General features: G+C 36.6%; 1 protein-coding gene across 1 annotated transcript in view; it reads right to left on the bottom strand.

Annotated features, from left to right (window-relative positions):
• The window catches only part of MYBPC3 (myosin binding protein C3), a 65449-nt gene that overhangs the window by 12386 nt on the left and 34199 nt on the right, over positions 1–18864 (bottom strand). Inside the window, exons 21-29 of the mRNA XM_074148615.1 lie at positions 18573–18709; positions 16921–16998; positions 15535–15694; positions 14367–14471; positions 10618–10806; positions 8433–8567; positions 7108–7275; positions 5656–5744; positions 296–491 (exon numbers count right to left, since the gene is read on the bottom strand). Of these exons, the coding sequence (XP_074004716.1) occupies positions 296–491; positions 5656–5744; positions 7108–7275; positions 8433–8567; positions 10618–10806; positions 14367–14471; positions 15535–15694; positions 16921–16998; positions 18573–18709 (1257 nt within the window). The remainder of the gene's footprint in view (positions 1–295; positions 492–5655; positions 5745–7107; positions 7276–8432; positions 8568–10617; positions 10807–14366; positions 14472–15534; positions 15695–16920; positions 16999–18572; positions 18710–18864) is intronic.

The raw sequence follows: 18864 nt of genomic DNA, 5'->3' as shown, positions 1-18864 counted from the left end.
GGATTATAAAACTGGATAAAATGATGCAGGAAAAAAAATCCCTCAAGAGCTATGGGACACACAGATAATCCCTCTCCCTGAGAAAGTTTCTAGGACACAGATCCTTTCAAGCTGGGAAAATATTCTAGGAAAATAAAGTGACATGGTAGCCCTGTGTTGAGCTTTGTCCTAGTCATCTGCTATCGACCATTGTCAGAGAAGGGATTCTGAAGTAGCTGGATCTTTGGGTTACTTCAGTGTGGCCACTATTTTCTTTTGTACAATATGATTAGTTTTGATGTTGTCAGGTTCTTACCTATGATTTGTATTGTTATTGTGACTTTATCAGTCATGTTTTCTATCTGAAGAGTGATTTCATATGCTCCTGAGTGATGAAGCTCTGCTTTCCTGATGAAAAGGATTGTGTCCGTGTTGCTGTTCCGAATTCCCACATCTTTGGAGTCTAGAGTTTGACCATCTTTCATCCAGATGATTTTGGGTCTTGGTTTACCCTGAAGAGAAAAGGTGGTTATTTTTTCTTTTTTTTTAGTCTATAATAGATTTGTTTTTCATTTTTCTGTGGTTTTTTTTTTTTAGTGATCTACAAATCTAGAAAACCTAACTTAATATGCAGAGTTGAGATAGTAAACTCTCTAAATACTTTCTTCTTACAGACAAATATTTGCTCCCGTCTGTGTGGTTTAGTGGCACCATGCCCTGAGGATGCCATTTAGTTATAGTTAGAGAAGAGATTGAAATTATATTGAGAACAAATCCAGAAAAAAAATATACTTCTGCTGGTCTGGTACTCTTTCCCAGTCATCTGTGAAGCCAACAGTTGATCTGGCTTGCTCTGATTAAGTAACAGAAGTCTTTAATATCTGAGGAGTTCATTAGCTTCCCTGCCTCCTCGTCCCCCCTTCTTCTCCCGTTAAAACATTTGATTCTCTATCCCCAGGCATTTTTAAGATCTTTCAAAAAATTGTTATAATCTTGAAGTCTTGGGATGTGACACTTAGTATGTAATTCTTTCTGCATTGCAAAAATTGTTTTGGTGACTACCAGCCTCAGCAGTCGGTGTTGCTACACCCATGGAAGATGACATTGTAGAATCAGTAAGATATCTGTGGTTTACATCGCTGTCACTCAGCTATTTCCAGGAAAATTAGTAGATAATATTTACTTCTTCAAAAGTTGTTTGAGAACTACGTCCACAGTACAGCTCCAAAGTAGGAGTCCCCAGAAAACAGAAAATGGCCATATCGTATTTAGTAACTGTATTTATAATCATTCTAGCAGAAAATAACTTGTTGGGGTTTTTTACATTTCTGCCAGATGAACACGGTGAAACAATGTGGCACAGGGCTAGACAACTGCCAGGAGTGGCTCAAATGGATGGGGAGGGACAGTGAGACCATCCAAGCCAGCGGTCAGGTCTGCTTAGGCTGCCCTGGATCTGAAGTCTGAGGCACTGAAATTAGGACGCATACTGCCCTCCGCCCCCAGTAAACAGCAGACAAAGCGCCTCTAGAAGGCTCCTCAATTCACTGGGTGTCTAGAAGACTGTAAGACAGTATCTTTTTCCTTAGGCTACAGAGGGAGATTAGGCTACTCAGACTCTGATGCCTAAAGGTAGACAGAATAAAAATAAATCTTTGTGCTTTGCTGCACTGTTGTTTCAGGTTTGTCTGGTATTTGCTCCTAAAGTCTGTGCAGCATCATTTTGTTTTATGTGGTATTAGGGAAAAAAAAAAATAAATCTACTTCTTATAAAACCTATATGAGAGTCAGGCCAAGATCTGTCCAAAATTACCCTTAAAGGACTTATAAAACACCTGAAATTGCTATTCCTTAATAGATGCTCTTTTCTCTGGCATCTGAATCATCAGCTGTATTGTAATTGTTTTTGCATCAGGGCAGATAATAAACCTTGAATGAGCAGTGATTTTTGAATCTTCCATTTTCCCCATCTGCTAACTGACTTTCTTACTACTTTCTGCCAAGGATTATAGTCACCTCAGGCCTGTAGCTCTGAAATATTATATTCAAGATTACTTTGTCCAGGTCTAGTGTACCTTCACCCTGGTCTCATTTCATAGAAGCCTTACAAAAACCTATTAGAAGGAAGGTACAGTAGAAATTTTTGAACAAGTTAAAGGATGTGGTGGTTTGGTTTTTTTTCCATACCCATGTCTGATTATTGGTGGACTTGACAACTGACTCTATTTTACTTTACACATATATATGTGTATTTTAAAATTATATGAGGATTCTGCTTGAAAATTTTGGTGAGGGGAATGCTTTCAAAGTAAAACCAATCTACTTAAAATTATGTAATTATGTATGGAAATTTTATTTAAATTTCTGATTTGTCAAGGCAAATAGTTGGCTAGGTTTTTGGACTAATTACAAGAATTACTAGTTCTTGATGGATTGAGTAATGAGGCGAATAGAGGATCTAATATGGCAAAAATGGCCATAAGAAACCATAGCATTATTTTATCATAAGAAATATCTTGACTATAAATCAAGCTTTGCTACTGCTGGTGTTCTAGTGTGGTGGGTCAGATATGTTCACTCGCAGCACCTCCTTTTTTTGAGGTGCTATGAGTGCCAGTGAAAGATTGCAAATATTCAGTGTTGGTTTTCATATACTCATATTTATAGACTGTGAAAAGCGCAAACAGATAGAAAGCATGTTCCTAATACTTCTCTTGGAGGATTGGATTTCTGCAATGTGTGATAGGTAATTCGAGAGAGAACAGTGAGTGACAGTGGGTAAATAACACACCAGAGAAACTTCAGGGAGTTTACTGCAGGTGAAGAACCAATTTAAATGCTTTTAAACGGTTATACTCCCACATACGTGATGGGCAAGAAGACTGCTCAGTAATACTGTGACACTTATCAACTAATAAGACATAATATCCCTTCAATCATGTGCCCACGTGGTTAACTTTGAAACAAGAATGTGTTGATTCCCCTTCTTTCACAAGAATGTCCCACCAGGTTAATGTATTCAACAGAAAAGGGTTAGTAATAATGTTGTATTTGTTCTTTCAGTACTTTTTAGTAAAGATTTGAATAGATTTGCAAATAGCGTTTAACCCAGGATAACTTGACAAGGTATTTAATAGAATTTCGGTGTTAAATGGGAAAGTAGTAACCACAGAAGTCACTGGCAGGGTTGCACAGAAACTGTAAATAGTAGAAGACACTGACTTACAATTTAGTTAGATAATATTCTGCCTGCTCATGTTCCCTAGCTCAGGATTCACAGTAATTGCAGTATTTAGATATTTTTCTCCTATATCATTTTTGTAATTTGAAATTTTGTAATAAATTTCAAATTCAGTAACTTTGTAATTTGAAGATGGCAGTCATATCTACTCAGAGTCTTTTTCTTCAGGAGAAATAGTTGGTCATTTAAACTTTTTCAAAATGTAAAGTGAAATGTTCTTTTTGCTTTGCTTTTTTTTTTTGGAAAGATTCCCAGTTTTGCAAATTCTTAATACTGCAAGAGCTATTTAGAATTGTAGCTATAGCTGCAATTCAGTACCTCTGGAAATTCAACTCAAAAAATACCTTTTGAATTAAAATCCTCTGCTTTTGTTCTCAGGCTAGAATTTGGTGTTGATGGATAGATCTTATAATTTTTCGTTAGCCTTTAGGAGACAAGAGTTTATACAAACACGATTTCTCTGGCAGCTACTCAAACAACTTTTGAATCACTTGGTTCATTTCAGCTAAATTTGACAGTGCACTGGAAATCTCTAAGATTAGCTTAGTGCAGGTTTATGAAAACTGATGACAGGGTGAAATACTGAAACCTCAATTAGTGTCCCCACAGCGGAAAAGTCAGGGAAGACTTGGTCTTTATCCCTTTTGTTTGGCAACAACTGAATGATCAGGCAGGATAAGTGAAGCTCTGGATTAGTTGCTGCATGTGCTTTCTCTGGCCCGGGGAACTGAGGACACGTTAGCTAGGACTGCCGAGAGGAGCAGGGTAAAGAACTGGCGAATCTCTGGGAATATTGCAATGAAGCTGCTCTAAGCAAAAGAGGTGGGTGGTTATGCTGGGAAGATGGTGATATAGGGGAACGTAAAACACAAATCTATAAAATGCCAAATTTTGTCAGTTCCTCTTCTTATAGGACGGCATGTCAATTCTGTGCAAATTTTCTTCAATTTAGACATCAAAGCACCAAAATTACCCATTTATTTAATTTTTTTTTTTTAAGACGTAACTCAAAAATATCATATGCAAAATCTTGAATTGTGCATGTAGCTAGACCTCAGTAAAGGGGCCAATTTAGCAATTTTGGAGAGAAGAAATGTGAAAGAAAAAAAAATAAGTGTGTGATTATGTCAAAAGTAGTGCAAGCATGCAATTCAGAGCAGTTATTCCACATACTGGTTTGCAACTGCTTACTGATTAGATATATCTTTGTGAAAAAGAAACTTTTCATGTAACTGTTGGTTTGCGACTGTTTACTGATTAGATATATCTTTTTAAAAAAAACACAACTTTTCACGTAACCCAGTAACCACAGGGCAAAAGACACATATTTTATTTTACATAGATTTTGCTCTCGTATAGATTATTTTTTGTTTTCCTCTGCTGGTACTGCTCAAACAAGAGCATATAGGTAACGTGTGCACGTCTCCCTTGCTTAAAAAAAAGTTTTGCATATCTCCAGCATCTTTTACCTGAGAATTTCAAAACTCTTCACTAATAACAATAATTACCTTTTCATAAGTGACAACTGGGGACAGCAAAGAAATTTTAGTTTCTTCAAATTATAAGTGAGGACTAGATTAAATGCTATATCTATTATTACTGGGGATATCTCTGTCAGAGCCAGAATCTGCAATTTATAATTTCTTTTCCTATGTCTCACTCAGAAAACCTTTTCCATTCACAGGCTAATTCTTTCACTGTATTGATATCATAGTCTCACACCTGAAAAAAATGCATATGGTGTTTTACAAATGGTCAGTATAGTTGCTTATGCACTTGTAGAAGATGCAAAGATGGGGTAACTGGTTAGGTCAGTCTGCGTGCGTGTATTAGCAATTTTGTGCTTGCTATGGTTGCATATGTAGTTAATGCATGCACTCGATTGTCCTCGGCATGCTGTGTTTTTTACACCTTGTGCTCATGTACAGTAATATCCAAGCTATTCTTCGTATACACATAGTTTCTATATAGGACCAATTGTGATATTCTGTTTACATACAAACTCTAATTCTTGTAGTCAGCCTTTCAGAAATGAACATACATGGTTTTGGCAAAGTAGTTGCCCAGTAACAACATGTAACTTGTCTCTAGAAGAGCAGTTGGTTGAATTCTTACGCTTTTGTATACTTCTGTCTTTAAGATACATCCTATGGTTAATAAGCAAGAATGGGCTTGCACACACTTACAGCACTTACTTTTTCTTCTTCCCCAAAAGGAGGGATTACAGAAGAAACTGTGACAGTAAAAAAAAAATTGAAAGAAGAGTGATTTTTTTTTTTTCCTTCTTTCTTTAATCTTTGAGAGAGTTGTTTACATCATCAGCCATACTTTATGTAATACTGCTTAAGCAGTTAAGCAATGGAAATTTGCATAAGGGAAACTGCTTTAGGTAAGTAATGATAAATAACCATAACAAAATAGAAGGCTATACATACCTGAAAAGGAATCACAATATTGATTGTTTCACCCACTTTCTTCACCAGAGTCTGTCTGAGGTGGCGTGGCAGCCAGATTTTGGGGCGCTCTGCAGTTAAGCATTAATACATTAAATACAAAGCTTTTGATCATTTGAAATATTGCTTATAGCAAAATAAGACAAAACACCAAAGCGGAGAGGCTTGGATGCTTGTAAACATATGAAAATTGTGCAAACACTGTTTATACAGTTAGGGAGTAGTTACTTCTCTTAATTATTTCCAAATGTATTTGGCTACTGGATATAAATTTAGTGGCAAGTCTCAGTTATGTATTTACAACCGAGCAGGTTACAATGACAGCAGGTCTTGTGAAACTGTTGCATCTGAAATGCCAGATTTGTGTGACTTCCCTTGGGTGTGAGCCTTCTATGTGGACTTTGTTTCTTTGGAGAACTTCTATCAGTCAGTAGAAGGGATGGGACAAAGAATGTATTGGAGTAAAAGAGTGATTATAGACTCTGATTAATCTATTACTATACTGATACTACAGCTCCTTGTAAATTGCCGTTTGGAGATATTTATCGACTTACTTAGAAAGTAGAGCAATCAATGGATATCCTTTACCAGTCTACAGTCATTCAGTGCTACTTCTTTCTTTGAGGTGGAAGGAGTAGAGTCACATTGTAGCTTCTTACTTTTCACTAACAAAAAGAGGACCTTAGTGCATGTTCTTTCATCTAGTCCCTGCTTTCCTCTACCTCACCAGAAAGCTTTCTGTGTTCTCCATGTATTCCTTATTCTTTTCCTAGTAATTTACAGAAAGAATTTCTTAACGTACAGTTGGAGTGTCTGTCTTCATGTCTGTTTAGTTTTTAGATGCATTACAACTTCATTTCATTTACACTGAGTAATTTTACTGTTAGTCAGACTCTGGCAGACACTTTGTGTGAGTCAAGGTTGGGGAATCCGCTGTTAGCAGCTCTTGATATCTTTTGGACTCCTGTCAAATGAATTATAATCTACTGCTGTTGGGTGATACACAGGGTGTTAATTAATAATCTGGGACAATTGAGTACAATAACTGCTTTTATTTAAATAGATCTCTTGCTTCAGCCAACACGGTCATTTTGCAATAACGTAACAGCTTTTACAGCAGAGAGCTAAATATTAAAAACTGTCTCTTAAATGCTAACAGTGTCATTACAAGAGGCGAAATGTCCATATTTTGATAGTAAGAAGTGGGATTTGGTTTTAAGAGCTATGCTTTAGAAATAAAAGACCTGGACAGTATAGTAATGTTCTCAGAATCAGAAGATACTGGGCACCTAGTCAAAGTGAAAGAGCTGTTTGGATGTTATTCTCAGAAGGTGGCACAGGCTTGTCAGTCCTGAGTTTTTCTGCATGTGTACATGATTAGAATTTTGACCAGAGGAAATAGATGAGTAAGATTTATTCAGTCTAGATACTCACGCAGGATCTCTTGAACAGTAACAGGCTCTTTGATTATTGCTGCTCCACTCTCACCAGCCAAGTTTATAGCCTTTATACGGAAATGAAGTTTGTCCCCTGTGACCAGGTCTTTAATCAGTGCAGATGTGCGCTCAGTAAGGCCAGGAAGAGCTGGAATCCATTCTGTAGCTGTAAGTACAGGATTTACATATTGTAATAATATATTATTTTTTCCAAACTGATGCTTTGTCTACAGTTGCCAGCAAATTTGTTATTAGGGTAAAATGAATTTAACACGGTATACTACACTTAAAATGGAGTAAACTAAGCTGGAAAAAGAACTCTGGATCTAGAAGATGTGTTTACACATGAAGTTAAGGAATGTATGCACTTTGTTTGTGCAAAATAGCTAAGGGTGAGGGAATCATCTTTGGGTAGTTCCTTTGGCATTCTGTTTTCTGGAGCTTAGCGCTGTGGGGCTTCTTTACATTTATTTTCATTAGCAAGAGGTGAGGACATAGAGTTTTGGAAGTATTTTTAGCAAGAAAGTGAAGGCCTAATTGTTTATTTATTTATTTTTTAATAAGTGTCTCCTGTGGGTGTCAAAACAGATTGGTGAGAGCCACATGCTGAAAACAATAATAGGGCACATTACTGTTGGGATTGGTTATTAACTTCTCAGTTGACACTGTAGAACAGAATTCTTTGGGCTTCCTTAGTTATGACACAGAAGTATGACTGATAAAATCATTCTTCTGTGATGATGACATAGCGATTCTGGTAATTCCATGATGATCTCATTAAAGACTATTAAGTTATTTCTGGATAAATTGTACCCCATAAAAACCCTAGTTTAGGTTATATGGCAATAGAGTTTAGTGTCAGGGAAAATTTCATGACATGGTTATAAATTTATTTGATTTTTATGACATACTGTGACGCTACAACGTAACACTTAAATTGAATGTTGTTGGTGTGGTTATACTCTCATTTATCAGACCACAAGTATTAAATGGTAACAGTTACCTGAAAGCTTGACTGATGTCATTACAATCACGTTGTTATGCTACAAAAGTTTAGTAGTGACTATAGAACAGCACTGGTACTTTTGTAGTACTTTTCTATATTAGATTTTATGATGGTTGTGAAGATGATGTTAGGGTTGATGAGATTTTCATGGTTTTACAGTCACTTCATGGTAAGTCTGGTGATGGTTAGCAAGGATGTTAGTCATAGATTAGAGTTCAAATCTAATCATGCTGGATATGGTTAATTTATTGGGACAATACAATTGTAGTATTTTAATAATGTTCAGTTGCTGCTGCCTAGTACTAGTGCTTACTTACATCCATCTTTGCAATATTCCACAACGTAACCATCTAATCCCCCGGCTCCAATCCGCTCAGGGGGTCTCCACTTCAAGGCAACGGTGTTGTCAGAAACATCTTCCACTGTGAAGTGGGTTGGTTCGCTTGGAGGAGCTATAAAGAAATATGCAGAAGTAAATTCTGAGAAATAGCAATATAACTGTGAGAATTCAACAGCTATAGATGGAGTGATTAGCAGCTGAATTATATACCACTATCTATTTTAATAAAGTAAATTCAGCTGAAGCTCAGTTGTAAAGTGTAACACCTAATACTTCGTTTAGTAGAAGAGCAGTGTGAGATTCCTATAGCAGGGAGGTGAACAAGAGGTTAAGAAAGTACTTGCTATTCCCATATGCTCTCTATGAGTTAAAGCCAATAAAAATAAAAGTTGTAGAAGGGAGTCAAATTATCAGCAGAAGTCTGCAGAAAAGTTTAGAAACAAAAATGCAGACAATTTGTATGCTGTACTTACACTCAGATTGTAATTAGACAAAATTCATATAGTCAGAGGACAAAATTCATCAGTGGCTAAATCGGACTTCACTCACTTTCCTCTAACAGTGGAGAAAATGACCAAAAGTTTTGACCACATGTTTACAGAAACACTAGTTCTGATTTGCACATTTGTAGTAGAGACATGCCTGAGAAGAATAATTTGGGGCTGAAAAATTTTCACTTCAGTTAAATATAGCTATTTCATATATTTTCAGAACAGGAGTGTCATGGCTCTGTAAATCCATAGTTCAGAAAGACCACTTGCTAAATTCAGACTTCTTAAGCGTGACTGTAGTCTACTAATTAATAAACAATCAAGAAAAGCTCTTACTAGAGAATCCCAAATACACCAAAAGGCTGATGTGAAGTCATTGATTCCAAAGAGCAAACAGAAAGATAACTTTTTCAAAGTAACGCTTGGAATGCTGGAACATAAAATTTAGCATACATGGCATAAAAACAATCATGTTAAAGAAAAGTATATTTGGCATAGTCTGTGTATATAAATTATAAACAATATCTTTTGCATATACATAACGGATTTTACATATTAGAAATATTTCATATATAAAGTAAGTTAAATACAGGTTTATAAATTGTGCAACTGATTGAAATTGATCCTAGTTTCCAAAATTATTGTAAAGTAAAAAAAAAAAAAATATCACCCAGTTTCTTTTCTGCAGCTGTATCAAAATTTTTCATATTCAAATGGGAGCAAGGGCTGTGAACAGCACCCAGGAGGCAAAGGCAGTTGGGAGTACAGACAACCACAAAGTGCACAATCGACCCCCCAAACTTCATCTCTGAAGCAGTATATGCGTGAACTTTATCCTTAATCAAGTAAAACTCTGCCTATCCCATGAAAACTTTGGACCTTTTTTTTCAGTAGCTCCGCTTGATGTTTTTTGTTTGCCTTCTTTTGTTGCAGACCAGCCATTGTGCGTTTGAAATTCACAACTAAGAGACTCTTCTTGCAGTTCATCCTTTCCTTCTGACTCCTTCACTGCATCATCCGCTTCTACATTATCTCCTTCAGCAGGCTGTCCCCCTTCTCTGATATTTGTAGATTTAGCAACTCTAGTCATTTCAACCTTCAGCTATTTGTATTTTTGTGGGTCTTCTTTCTAAAGCTCTTAGCAGGCAGGCTCCCTGAGGACTCCTTTAGCTTGCTCCTTGCTCAGGGACTGCAGGAGACACTGCACTGCTGTGTTGGGAAGGATTATTTATAGAAAATCATTCCTCAAATATTTTCATAATCAGCTATCCTTTTAGCTGTGGAGAGAGCCAGGATTAAGGGAGTACTGGGTGGGATACTGTGATATTTGCACTCATAAGGGAATGGGGGAAGCTGAGAGGGACAGGAAAATTTCTGTCAATTAGTTCTCCTCCTTTGCAGATCCAGCTTGACTCTCACACTTCTAATTATAACAACTAAAAATTCATCAGCAATTTCATGAAACTGGAACCTCAGTGCTTCTCAGGAGGGGGCATGAGAGATAGAGAAGAGGAAGATTACAAAGGGAAAGGTTGATTACAGAATATTGAGATGGTCAATGGTCTGTCCTAATACATTCTTTTTACGTATAAGGACAGTTGAAGAGAAGAGGTGAAAATTGTCCTGTCTTGGTTTTGTCCTAGAAATAATATAGAGTGTAGTAAAACTCACCAATTGGCATGAAGGGTTGCGAGGCAGGGCTTGGCCGGGACATGCCAATTGAATTCACAGCATAAATCCGCATCTCATAAACTACTCCTTCAATCATTCGCTTGGCCTCATAGGTTAGCTCTTTTAAAAGGTCAAAGTTCAGTCTCATCCATCGATAGCTCTTCTTCTTCTTTCTCTCTAAAATGTAGCCTGGAAAGAATAGCTCTCATAATGTAAAACAACTGCAAATTATTCTCTCACATGCAGGAAAAAAGAAAATAACTTTTTCTTTTTTTCCCCAATGGCAGAAAAGAGCCAAATGCGATTCAGAATTATTGTATGTAACTGAATTGTGTGACACTGGTATTTTCCTGCAGTTTCCTTTTGTATTACTTTCCTTCTCTATGACGTTCTTACCAGAACAATTATACTTTTCAGAGTAGAAGTTACTTAGAATTGTCTATGTCTGTTATTAGGCTTTAAGCACATTTTGCATGCTATACACTACTATTAAGGTATTTAGATGTATGCAGAATAGAGATACTAGCAGAGCTGGTTTAAATGCTAAATCCTTTCTGGTCAGAATGTGGTCATTCACTCCTAATGTCAGAGAAATTAATGAGACACAGCAGTTCAGCAGAATTTGTCCTTTCAGTGAAGGACAAATTGCCTTGAAATGTGTAAGATGAGACAGAGTTTAAAAATTAATTTTTCTTATGTTCTGCTGCAATTCACTTATTCTTGACTAACAGCATAAATCCCAAAGCAAAAAAATTAGTTGGAAGAAGAGTTTGATCCTTCCTTTTGTGTTTTGTTTTTTTTTGTTTGTGTTTTTGTTTTTAATGACTCATCAAACTTATGTAACATCTCTGGGTCCATTGCAAGTGGAATTGCAATGGAGTGCTTCCCAGATGGTGCAGATCCCAGCTCTGCTTCAGTCCTATAGTGGAATGAGTCCTGGCCATGCAGCATTTTTTTTTTTTCCCCCCCTCTAATTCCCTGTGAAGTTCTATGATTATAGAGAGCTGGATGCGCTGCAGAACAAATCTGTAGTATAGCTTAGGTGTAGTCTGTATGTCCAGAATCCAGGTCTTTAGTACATCTCTCTTGCCACCTCAACACCCACAGCCTTTCCCACGCTACTGTGTTGTTTTTCAGAATGACTAAGTCTATTGGTTTAAAAGATAAACTTCTCATTTCCCAAAACTGTGAATGAAATCTATCATTTTTGATCCCTAATATGGAGGATGGTGATATATCACATTTGAAACGTTTGTATAAATTATTTTCCAGTGACCTGTTACAAAAGAGTTATCAGGTTTCTTTCCATTTAGCTATCTTAAATTTCTGCTGCTTCTGTGTTGCAAATGATATGTCTGGATGTGATGCATGTAGTCTTCTTTTAAACACATTTTGTTTTTCAGGCTATTAATTTTCTTACTATGGAGTGAATAATCAGAAAATACACTGAATAGAGGCCTACACGTACCACATATTTTTATATATTATACGTCTGTTTCTACCCATAGTCTACAGAGGGTATGTCTGTAGCAGTGGTCAGCTACAATACAATAAGTCTATAGCAAACATATTGTAAAGACTTATGAATTGAGCTGTGTGTAGGTCAGTGATTCAGTCCCTGCTGCTCACGAAGGTCGAGGCTGTTGAACTTGCAGATGTCCCTTTGGTACACCTGGAAAGTATGATCCTTCAGACGGTGTAAGTGCGAGAGATGGAGAACAACAGGTACATTTGCTAACATACTGTAGGCACAGACATCATGCATCAGGAGGCTTTTCTGTCTACACTGAATTGCAAGAGCATGGGAGTCCACAGAATGTTTTGGGAAATGAGTGGTGGAAGTACCTTTGATCATCACTTCTAATGTGTAAAGTTCCTTCTAGCATGCTTATTTTCAGTAGCTTTTAAACAGTGTTAAATGCTGTAAGCAAAGACGTGTTCCTGCTTTTTACTCTCTTCACCACAGCCTGTGAGACTTAGAGAAGTTTCAGCAACTCAGTTTCTGGTTTTCTGCCATTTTTAGATACACATAGTTTCCTGTCAGGACTGAGACACTTCTTCACTGTGGCATACCAGAATTCCAGTTTGTTAAAAAAAAAAAAAAGTAAAAAGGACATTAAAAAGACAATACTGGTACTATTGGTGACATTTGGTAAAGCAGATTATTTCCCCAAATGCACAGAATGTGTGATAGATAAAGATACTGCTCTAGTAATACAAAGAGTACACGAGACCTCATGAAAGCTTTGTGTAACAGTGAAGATTGAGTGTGAATTTCTTTTCTATATTTGTTGGATATAGCTAGTAACGACTGTAGCAGACTGCCTGCAATGCCGTCTGTAACAATATAAAGACAGATAAGAATGCATATGCCTTTTCCCCTGCCTTTTTAACTTGCTTTTAAAGCTTGAATGGATAGTGCTGCATCTTGGCTTCCCCCCCCCCCCCTCCCCTCCCCCCTTTACCCCCCAGGTGTTTTATTCTAGCTCTATTAGTAGTACAGTCCTGTGCTAACTGAAGAAGCCTCCTCATGTCGTGTAAAGGGTTGTTAGTGGAACATTAACAAAATCATTCCTTTGACAGTGAAAACAAACCAAAGAACTTTCCAATATATGTGTCCTGAAAACTCTACAAAACCGAATCACAGGCTTTGCATAGTCAAGGGCAGGGTGGTGTGTGGGTTGGCTGTGGTAACAGGACACCTATTGGTATATATCTTTGCACATAACAGTTTAAATTGTTAACTTTTTGCGTGCTTCCTCTCAGAACAGATGAAACCACAAAGGACTGGACCAGTAGTATCTTATTTATTCCTGCACAGATAACTTTTGTTGAATTAAATGAGGTTACTATATTGTCGAATTGAATGAAGTCCAAATATCCAAAAGCAAATACAAACTCCTCTCTTCCAGATGCTATGCAGGGGGTTAAAAGAAATTTAGAATACTGGCATCCCCATGGGAATCTATATAGCTTTCAGTGTATTTTTTTGAAAAGAAACTTGAACTTCAGAGTTTGAGTTTAATAAACGAATTACTAGATTTGGAGTCCAGAGGAATTTTTCCCTAAAATTGGCCAAGATCCTGCATTATTTTCTTTTCCTTCTAAGGATCACAGGGAGTTTTACCTTAAAAAATACTGTGCTCTGCAGAGAACATGAAATGGTATCAGTGATACTCTTGATTGCTTCTCTTCATTTCCTGCATCATGTGATAACTTTGGCCTCTAGTTTTTAGTAAAGATTTTAAGGTAATTAAAATGATTGAAAAGTGTTTTGTGACCTGTGGTATGTGGTTGTATATGAAGTAGAATTATGAAGTAGTTTCCTAAAAGAAACATATATTGCATGAGTGCTTGAGATTGCAGATGACTGGAGTTGGTGGCTGAAGCGGCCACAGATCTGCTTTGGAATTCCTAGGTAAGTGCAAAGGCCTGTATACTGACCTAAAAATTCAGTCTTGAATGAGAGTATTTAGCTTTAACTATCTTTGGTATCACCTTCTTGTGCTTTGGTAATTTATCTGCTGAAATATTTCTTTGATTCAAATAGCACGGGTAGGGGGCACTCTCTCCCTAAAATTGAAGGGCCAGAATCTAGACCAGTTTGAAGGTTTGACTTATTAGGGTAGTTAGTTTCTGAGGGTGAGCCTTCCTAGAGTGAATAAACATAGAGAACCCTTCAGTGCCGTTTTGAAGGAGCAGCAAAAATATAAACAAGGTTGCTGGGGACTTTTTTTAGCACTTCTTACCAAGTACGGGTTGCCCACCATCATATTTAGGAGGTTGCCACTGCACAGTACAGTAATCTTCCCCAATGTTGCTGATTTTGGGAGCTTCTGGAGGGTCGGGAACATCTGAAGAAAGTGTGAGAATGAGAGTTGATACTGTTTCAATTTCTGTGTACAAGTCATAAAATATTTTTCTTTAACTTTTTTTCCATATTGTATTGATTCAGCTTTGTCAGGTAGCAACAGCAGGTACAATCAAGAATGTACTATCTTAGTCTAGAGTGAATCCTGCTTTTTGATGCTTCTATGTCAGGTTGGTTTTCCTTTAAAATAACATTTGATTATTCAGCTCCCTTGTTCTTCCCAGACAATGAACTTTTTGCAAAAATGTAAGGTTACAAGGTATTTCTGTTCTGTAAGAAGAGGTTTGCTCCAGGGTTTCCTATTTTCTCTATAATAAACTTTATAATGGCTGCATGTCTCCCATATTTTGTTGTTTTGGAGATATTCATAGTAAATATCCTACCTTAGGTGAATACTAAGTCTCTTCTCATCTTTTTATAAATCCTAAGCAGTGAAATCTAAATTTTAATACTATAGACAAAAATAATTTTATTTTATCATTTCTAAATTTACTTATAACCTGACCTTTTGTCATATGTGTGGCAGGGTATAAACAAGTTAAATATTATGAAAAAATTTATAAAAACTACTGACTCATATTCCCCCGGCTCTTCTGTGACTCACGGTGGCAATCTGTTTATTTTATGTCAGATACATTATGTGTCTTTATTCCATTAACCGTTTACTGCTTATAGAATGAAGTAATTTTTGCTTAAAAATGTAAACCACAACAAAATGACAAGTTTTTTTTTTATCTCAGATAAGCATGAAGCATATTCTTCAGAAGGGAATGTCATCTGTAAAATAATAGGATCACCTGAAGCTGGAGATATATAAAAAGCAAATACATGGATTTCTACTGAGAGTTGTTCCCTTACCTTTTCACACAGAAGGCAACTTCCTGTGAAAAATACTTCTGCCAAATTTTGTGATTGATAGTATTCCTGCCTTTATGATCCTTTTCCGTTTTTCTAAACCTGAAGTCGGAACTTCAGTTTTAGAGAAGGGTGAGTTTCAGTGAACTCGAGATGCTTTCGTGCTCTGGTTGTTTCCTTCCTTCACTTACCAATAACTTTGACGGTGATATCAGCCTTATCTTCTCCCACTGGATTCTTAACTATAACTCTGTATACTCCCTCATCCTCCTTTTCTGCTCCTTCGATGATGAAGACACAGTGGTCTTCATGCATCTCCACACGAACTCTGCCTTCAGATTCAAACAGAAGCTGTGGGCAGTGAAAGGGGCAAAGTCATTATAAGTTGTGTCAGAGACAGCCTGATGGGCGTGTATGTAAGCTAGTGAAAATCTTCAAATCGTTGAATATTATCAAAATTATTGAAAAGCTATAAAGTATTTCAAGTTTTAGTTGTATGTAGAGGAGAGAAAAGAGAGACTAAGTGGCTCACATAAATAACATCTGGGAAAATTCATTCTGAATATCTGCAGGTTGTTAAGATTCATTGCTAGTTGCAGTTACATTTCAAAGTTACTAAGTACTTCCTCAAATTCCTACTTGGGATAACTGTTAGTATAAATTGAAAGTTTCATGGGTAGCAGTTGGATACTGTGTAAATTCAAGATGGCTTGCAAATTCAAATGGTTGAGCAAACTTTCCTGGTCAACATTATCTACATTTGGCATCAGATAACATAGATTTGAACAATATCTCTCTAAAAATTTACCATGCTTCTTGAAACAGTTTATGGCATCGGTATGATTTCCGTCACTCAATGTCATAGGGGTAACTTTCTGTTCTTCTTTGAGCTGAGGTCTAAACATAATGACCACAACTTTGCTGTGGTCCTTTCTTCTTCTCTCGTCTTTATGTGCCCACATATCTTTAGACTTAGAACAGGAACGATTAGAAAGCATATATGCCTGCATAGTGACTTGTACAGCAGAACCCTAACCCAGAGAAAGATTAAAAATATTTTACATCTATTATGCACCAATAAACCTATCAAAATGAAAGTTATTTATGACAAAAAGGAAACTTGTTGGAAAATGAATCCTCTTTCACTGTTTTGTACATACATAGTCCACTCTCTTGACCCAGTCATCTTCCTCTGTGTCCTGTAAGATTTCTTTCATCCTAATTTTTTTTCCTGTAGCTATTATTGAAGCTTATAGGTTAGTTGGGGTGGGGAAGTGATAAACATTCACAAATATATTAAAAAGTTTTCAGACAACTGCATTGATTCCTTGTAATCCAGCCACCACGTGATGGTGATTAGAAAGAGATTTCCTCAATCAGCATCTTACTAAATCTCTTGTGCCCACTCAAAGTGTTTGGTAATCACCATTGTGAGGCATGGTGTTGGGCCTGATGTGCTGTTTGCTTCACCAGTTTTTGTATCTACTGACTTTAATTTTATTTTCTTCTGAATAGGCCCTTTTATCTGGAAAATGCTAAGTGTATTTGTGTGCTTGCGTAAATAATAAGGAACTTACCTTACTATCAGTATTTAAATCACTGCCGTTTTCTGAGGGGGTCATGGAATCATCATTGCTTCGAACAAGGTCAGTTTTCTAGATAAGCAAAGAAACCACAGAAAGTCAGCTAAGTCTTTCTGAGCAGAGCAGTAAAGCTGTTTATGCAAGTTGGAGAAGAGTCCATAGGTTTGTTAGAAGGCTTGAATATAGAGGTGTAAGAAAAACAAGGAGCAAAGTGAGGCAGCAAGCAGGCCTAGGAAGGAAATCAAGTGATATGAAAGTAAAAAGCAGAAATAGAAATAAATATATCAGACTGCAGTGGATTAAGGAAAGGATAAATCGGCAAAACCAAATTTACAGCATAACAAACAAAGATGCATGACATTCCCGCAGTAGAATTATAACTGGTTGTGAATCTGACTGTGTCCCATGGTACTAGTTACTCATCGTGTGGAACTACAAAAAAAATTACTTATTTCTGTAACAGTTGGATAGTAAGTCGATGTAAATGTTTTAACACTGAGAAGTATAGTCAGGTCTATAACACACATCAAACAATGTGTTCTGAAGCGGTGCTACTGTTTGTTTAGGATTTCATTAGGAAGTATATACTGTAGATCCTTCAAGACAAGACTGGCTTCTTGGACTTGTATCTTGAGACCTCATGTCTTAGAAATAACACTGTATTGGGATTGTCAGATACCCAGTCACCGTTTTATCAGAGAAACTTGTGTATGAGAGTCAATTTCCCTTAGTTCCCAAATGAGAGACAAGTGGCTTTTTTGTGTTTTGTTTTTTTTCTACACTAATTCTGCATTGCAAAAAAATGTACTGTTATTAAATATGCTAACCTGAAAAAAGAATGTGGCAGAATCATGACGAAATGAGACTGGGGAAATTAATATAACTGGCAATATTATTTTGTCTACATCTTTGGGAAGTGTAATGATGCTGTAGAATATTATGCAAAGTATTTCTGTGTTTTGTGCTAGTTATAGCTCAAGAGCTCACAGATGGTGGAGTGGGGATGTTCTGAGATAGCCAGAAAGGAAGCTCGCTTAACATTTTGTGTCTAGCTTCTAAATTCTTTCTTTGATGTTTTGTAATTGCTTTGATAATGCAAATAGCCTCTGTTTTTATTATACAAAATACAGTTTTACCCCAGTGGTCTGCTAAGACATTTTCTTCACAGATTCTAGAATTCTTGAGAAAGTGTTGGTTTGTTGTTTTTTGTTTGTTGTTTTGGTTTTTTTTTTGTTTTTTTTTTTGTTTTTTAAAAAAGAAGCTGCCATCTCCAGAACATGTCCATCCTAAAAGATGATGGGGATGAATCATTTCTTTCTTTTTCTGTGAGGTAGGAAGAGAATAAACCTGCATGATATCCTACTGTCTTCATGTACATATGTCTACTCATATATATTCAGACCCTTCTTTTAGAATAGAAAAACAGGCAACGGTTCAGAAAAAGAACAGGTCAGGATGACTCTCACAAAAACAACTAAATACCAAACAGCTGCATTTCAGCTGTTTAATTATTTTTTTTCTTGAGGTTTAAAAAAAAAATAAAAGGAAGATGAAAATACTTGCAACTAAGAATTGTAAATCAAAGTAAGATTTGAGAAGGAAAATTAACTTCTCTGCCTCAAACATTGTGTCAGGTTACACATTACCTTGTTTACTTTCTGCCAGATGACAGTGGGTGTTGGATCTCCTGATATGGGAACATCCAATCTCAATTTGTTCCCAGCCACCACAACAATAGTGTCAGGGGATTGGCCCAGACAGTCAAGATGGATTTTAGGAGGTTCTGTAGCAAGAGCAGAGAAAATAGGTTTTAAATATAGTTTGAGTGCTCTGTATAGAGAAAAAAGCAAGGCAAATATTCATGTGTTAAATTAAAAATGAAAAAACACTGCTTCTCTTGTTATTGAAAACATGTTTACTTGCATATAAATAATAACT

This window comes from Numenius arquata, chromosome 6 (genome assembly GCF_964106895.1).
Source record: "Numenius arquata chromosome 6, bNumArq3.hap1.1, whole genome shotgun sequence".
NCBI classification, from domain to species: Eukaryota; Metazoa; Chordata; class Aves; order Charadriiformes; family Scolopacidae; genus Numenius; species Numenius arquata.
Note: the sequence above shows the minus strand (reverse complement) of the source record. Positions and strands in the feature narration are given on the sequence as shown.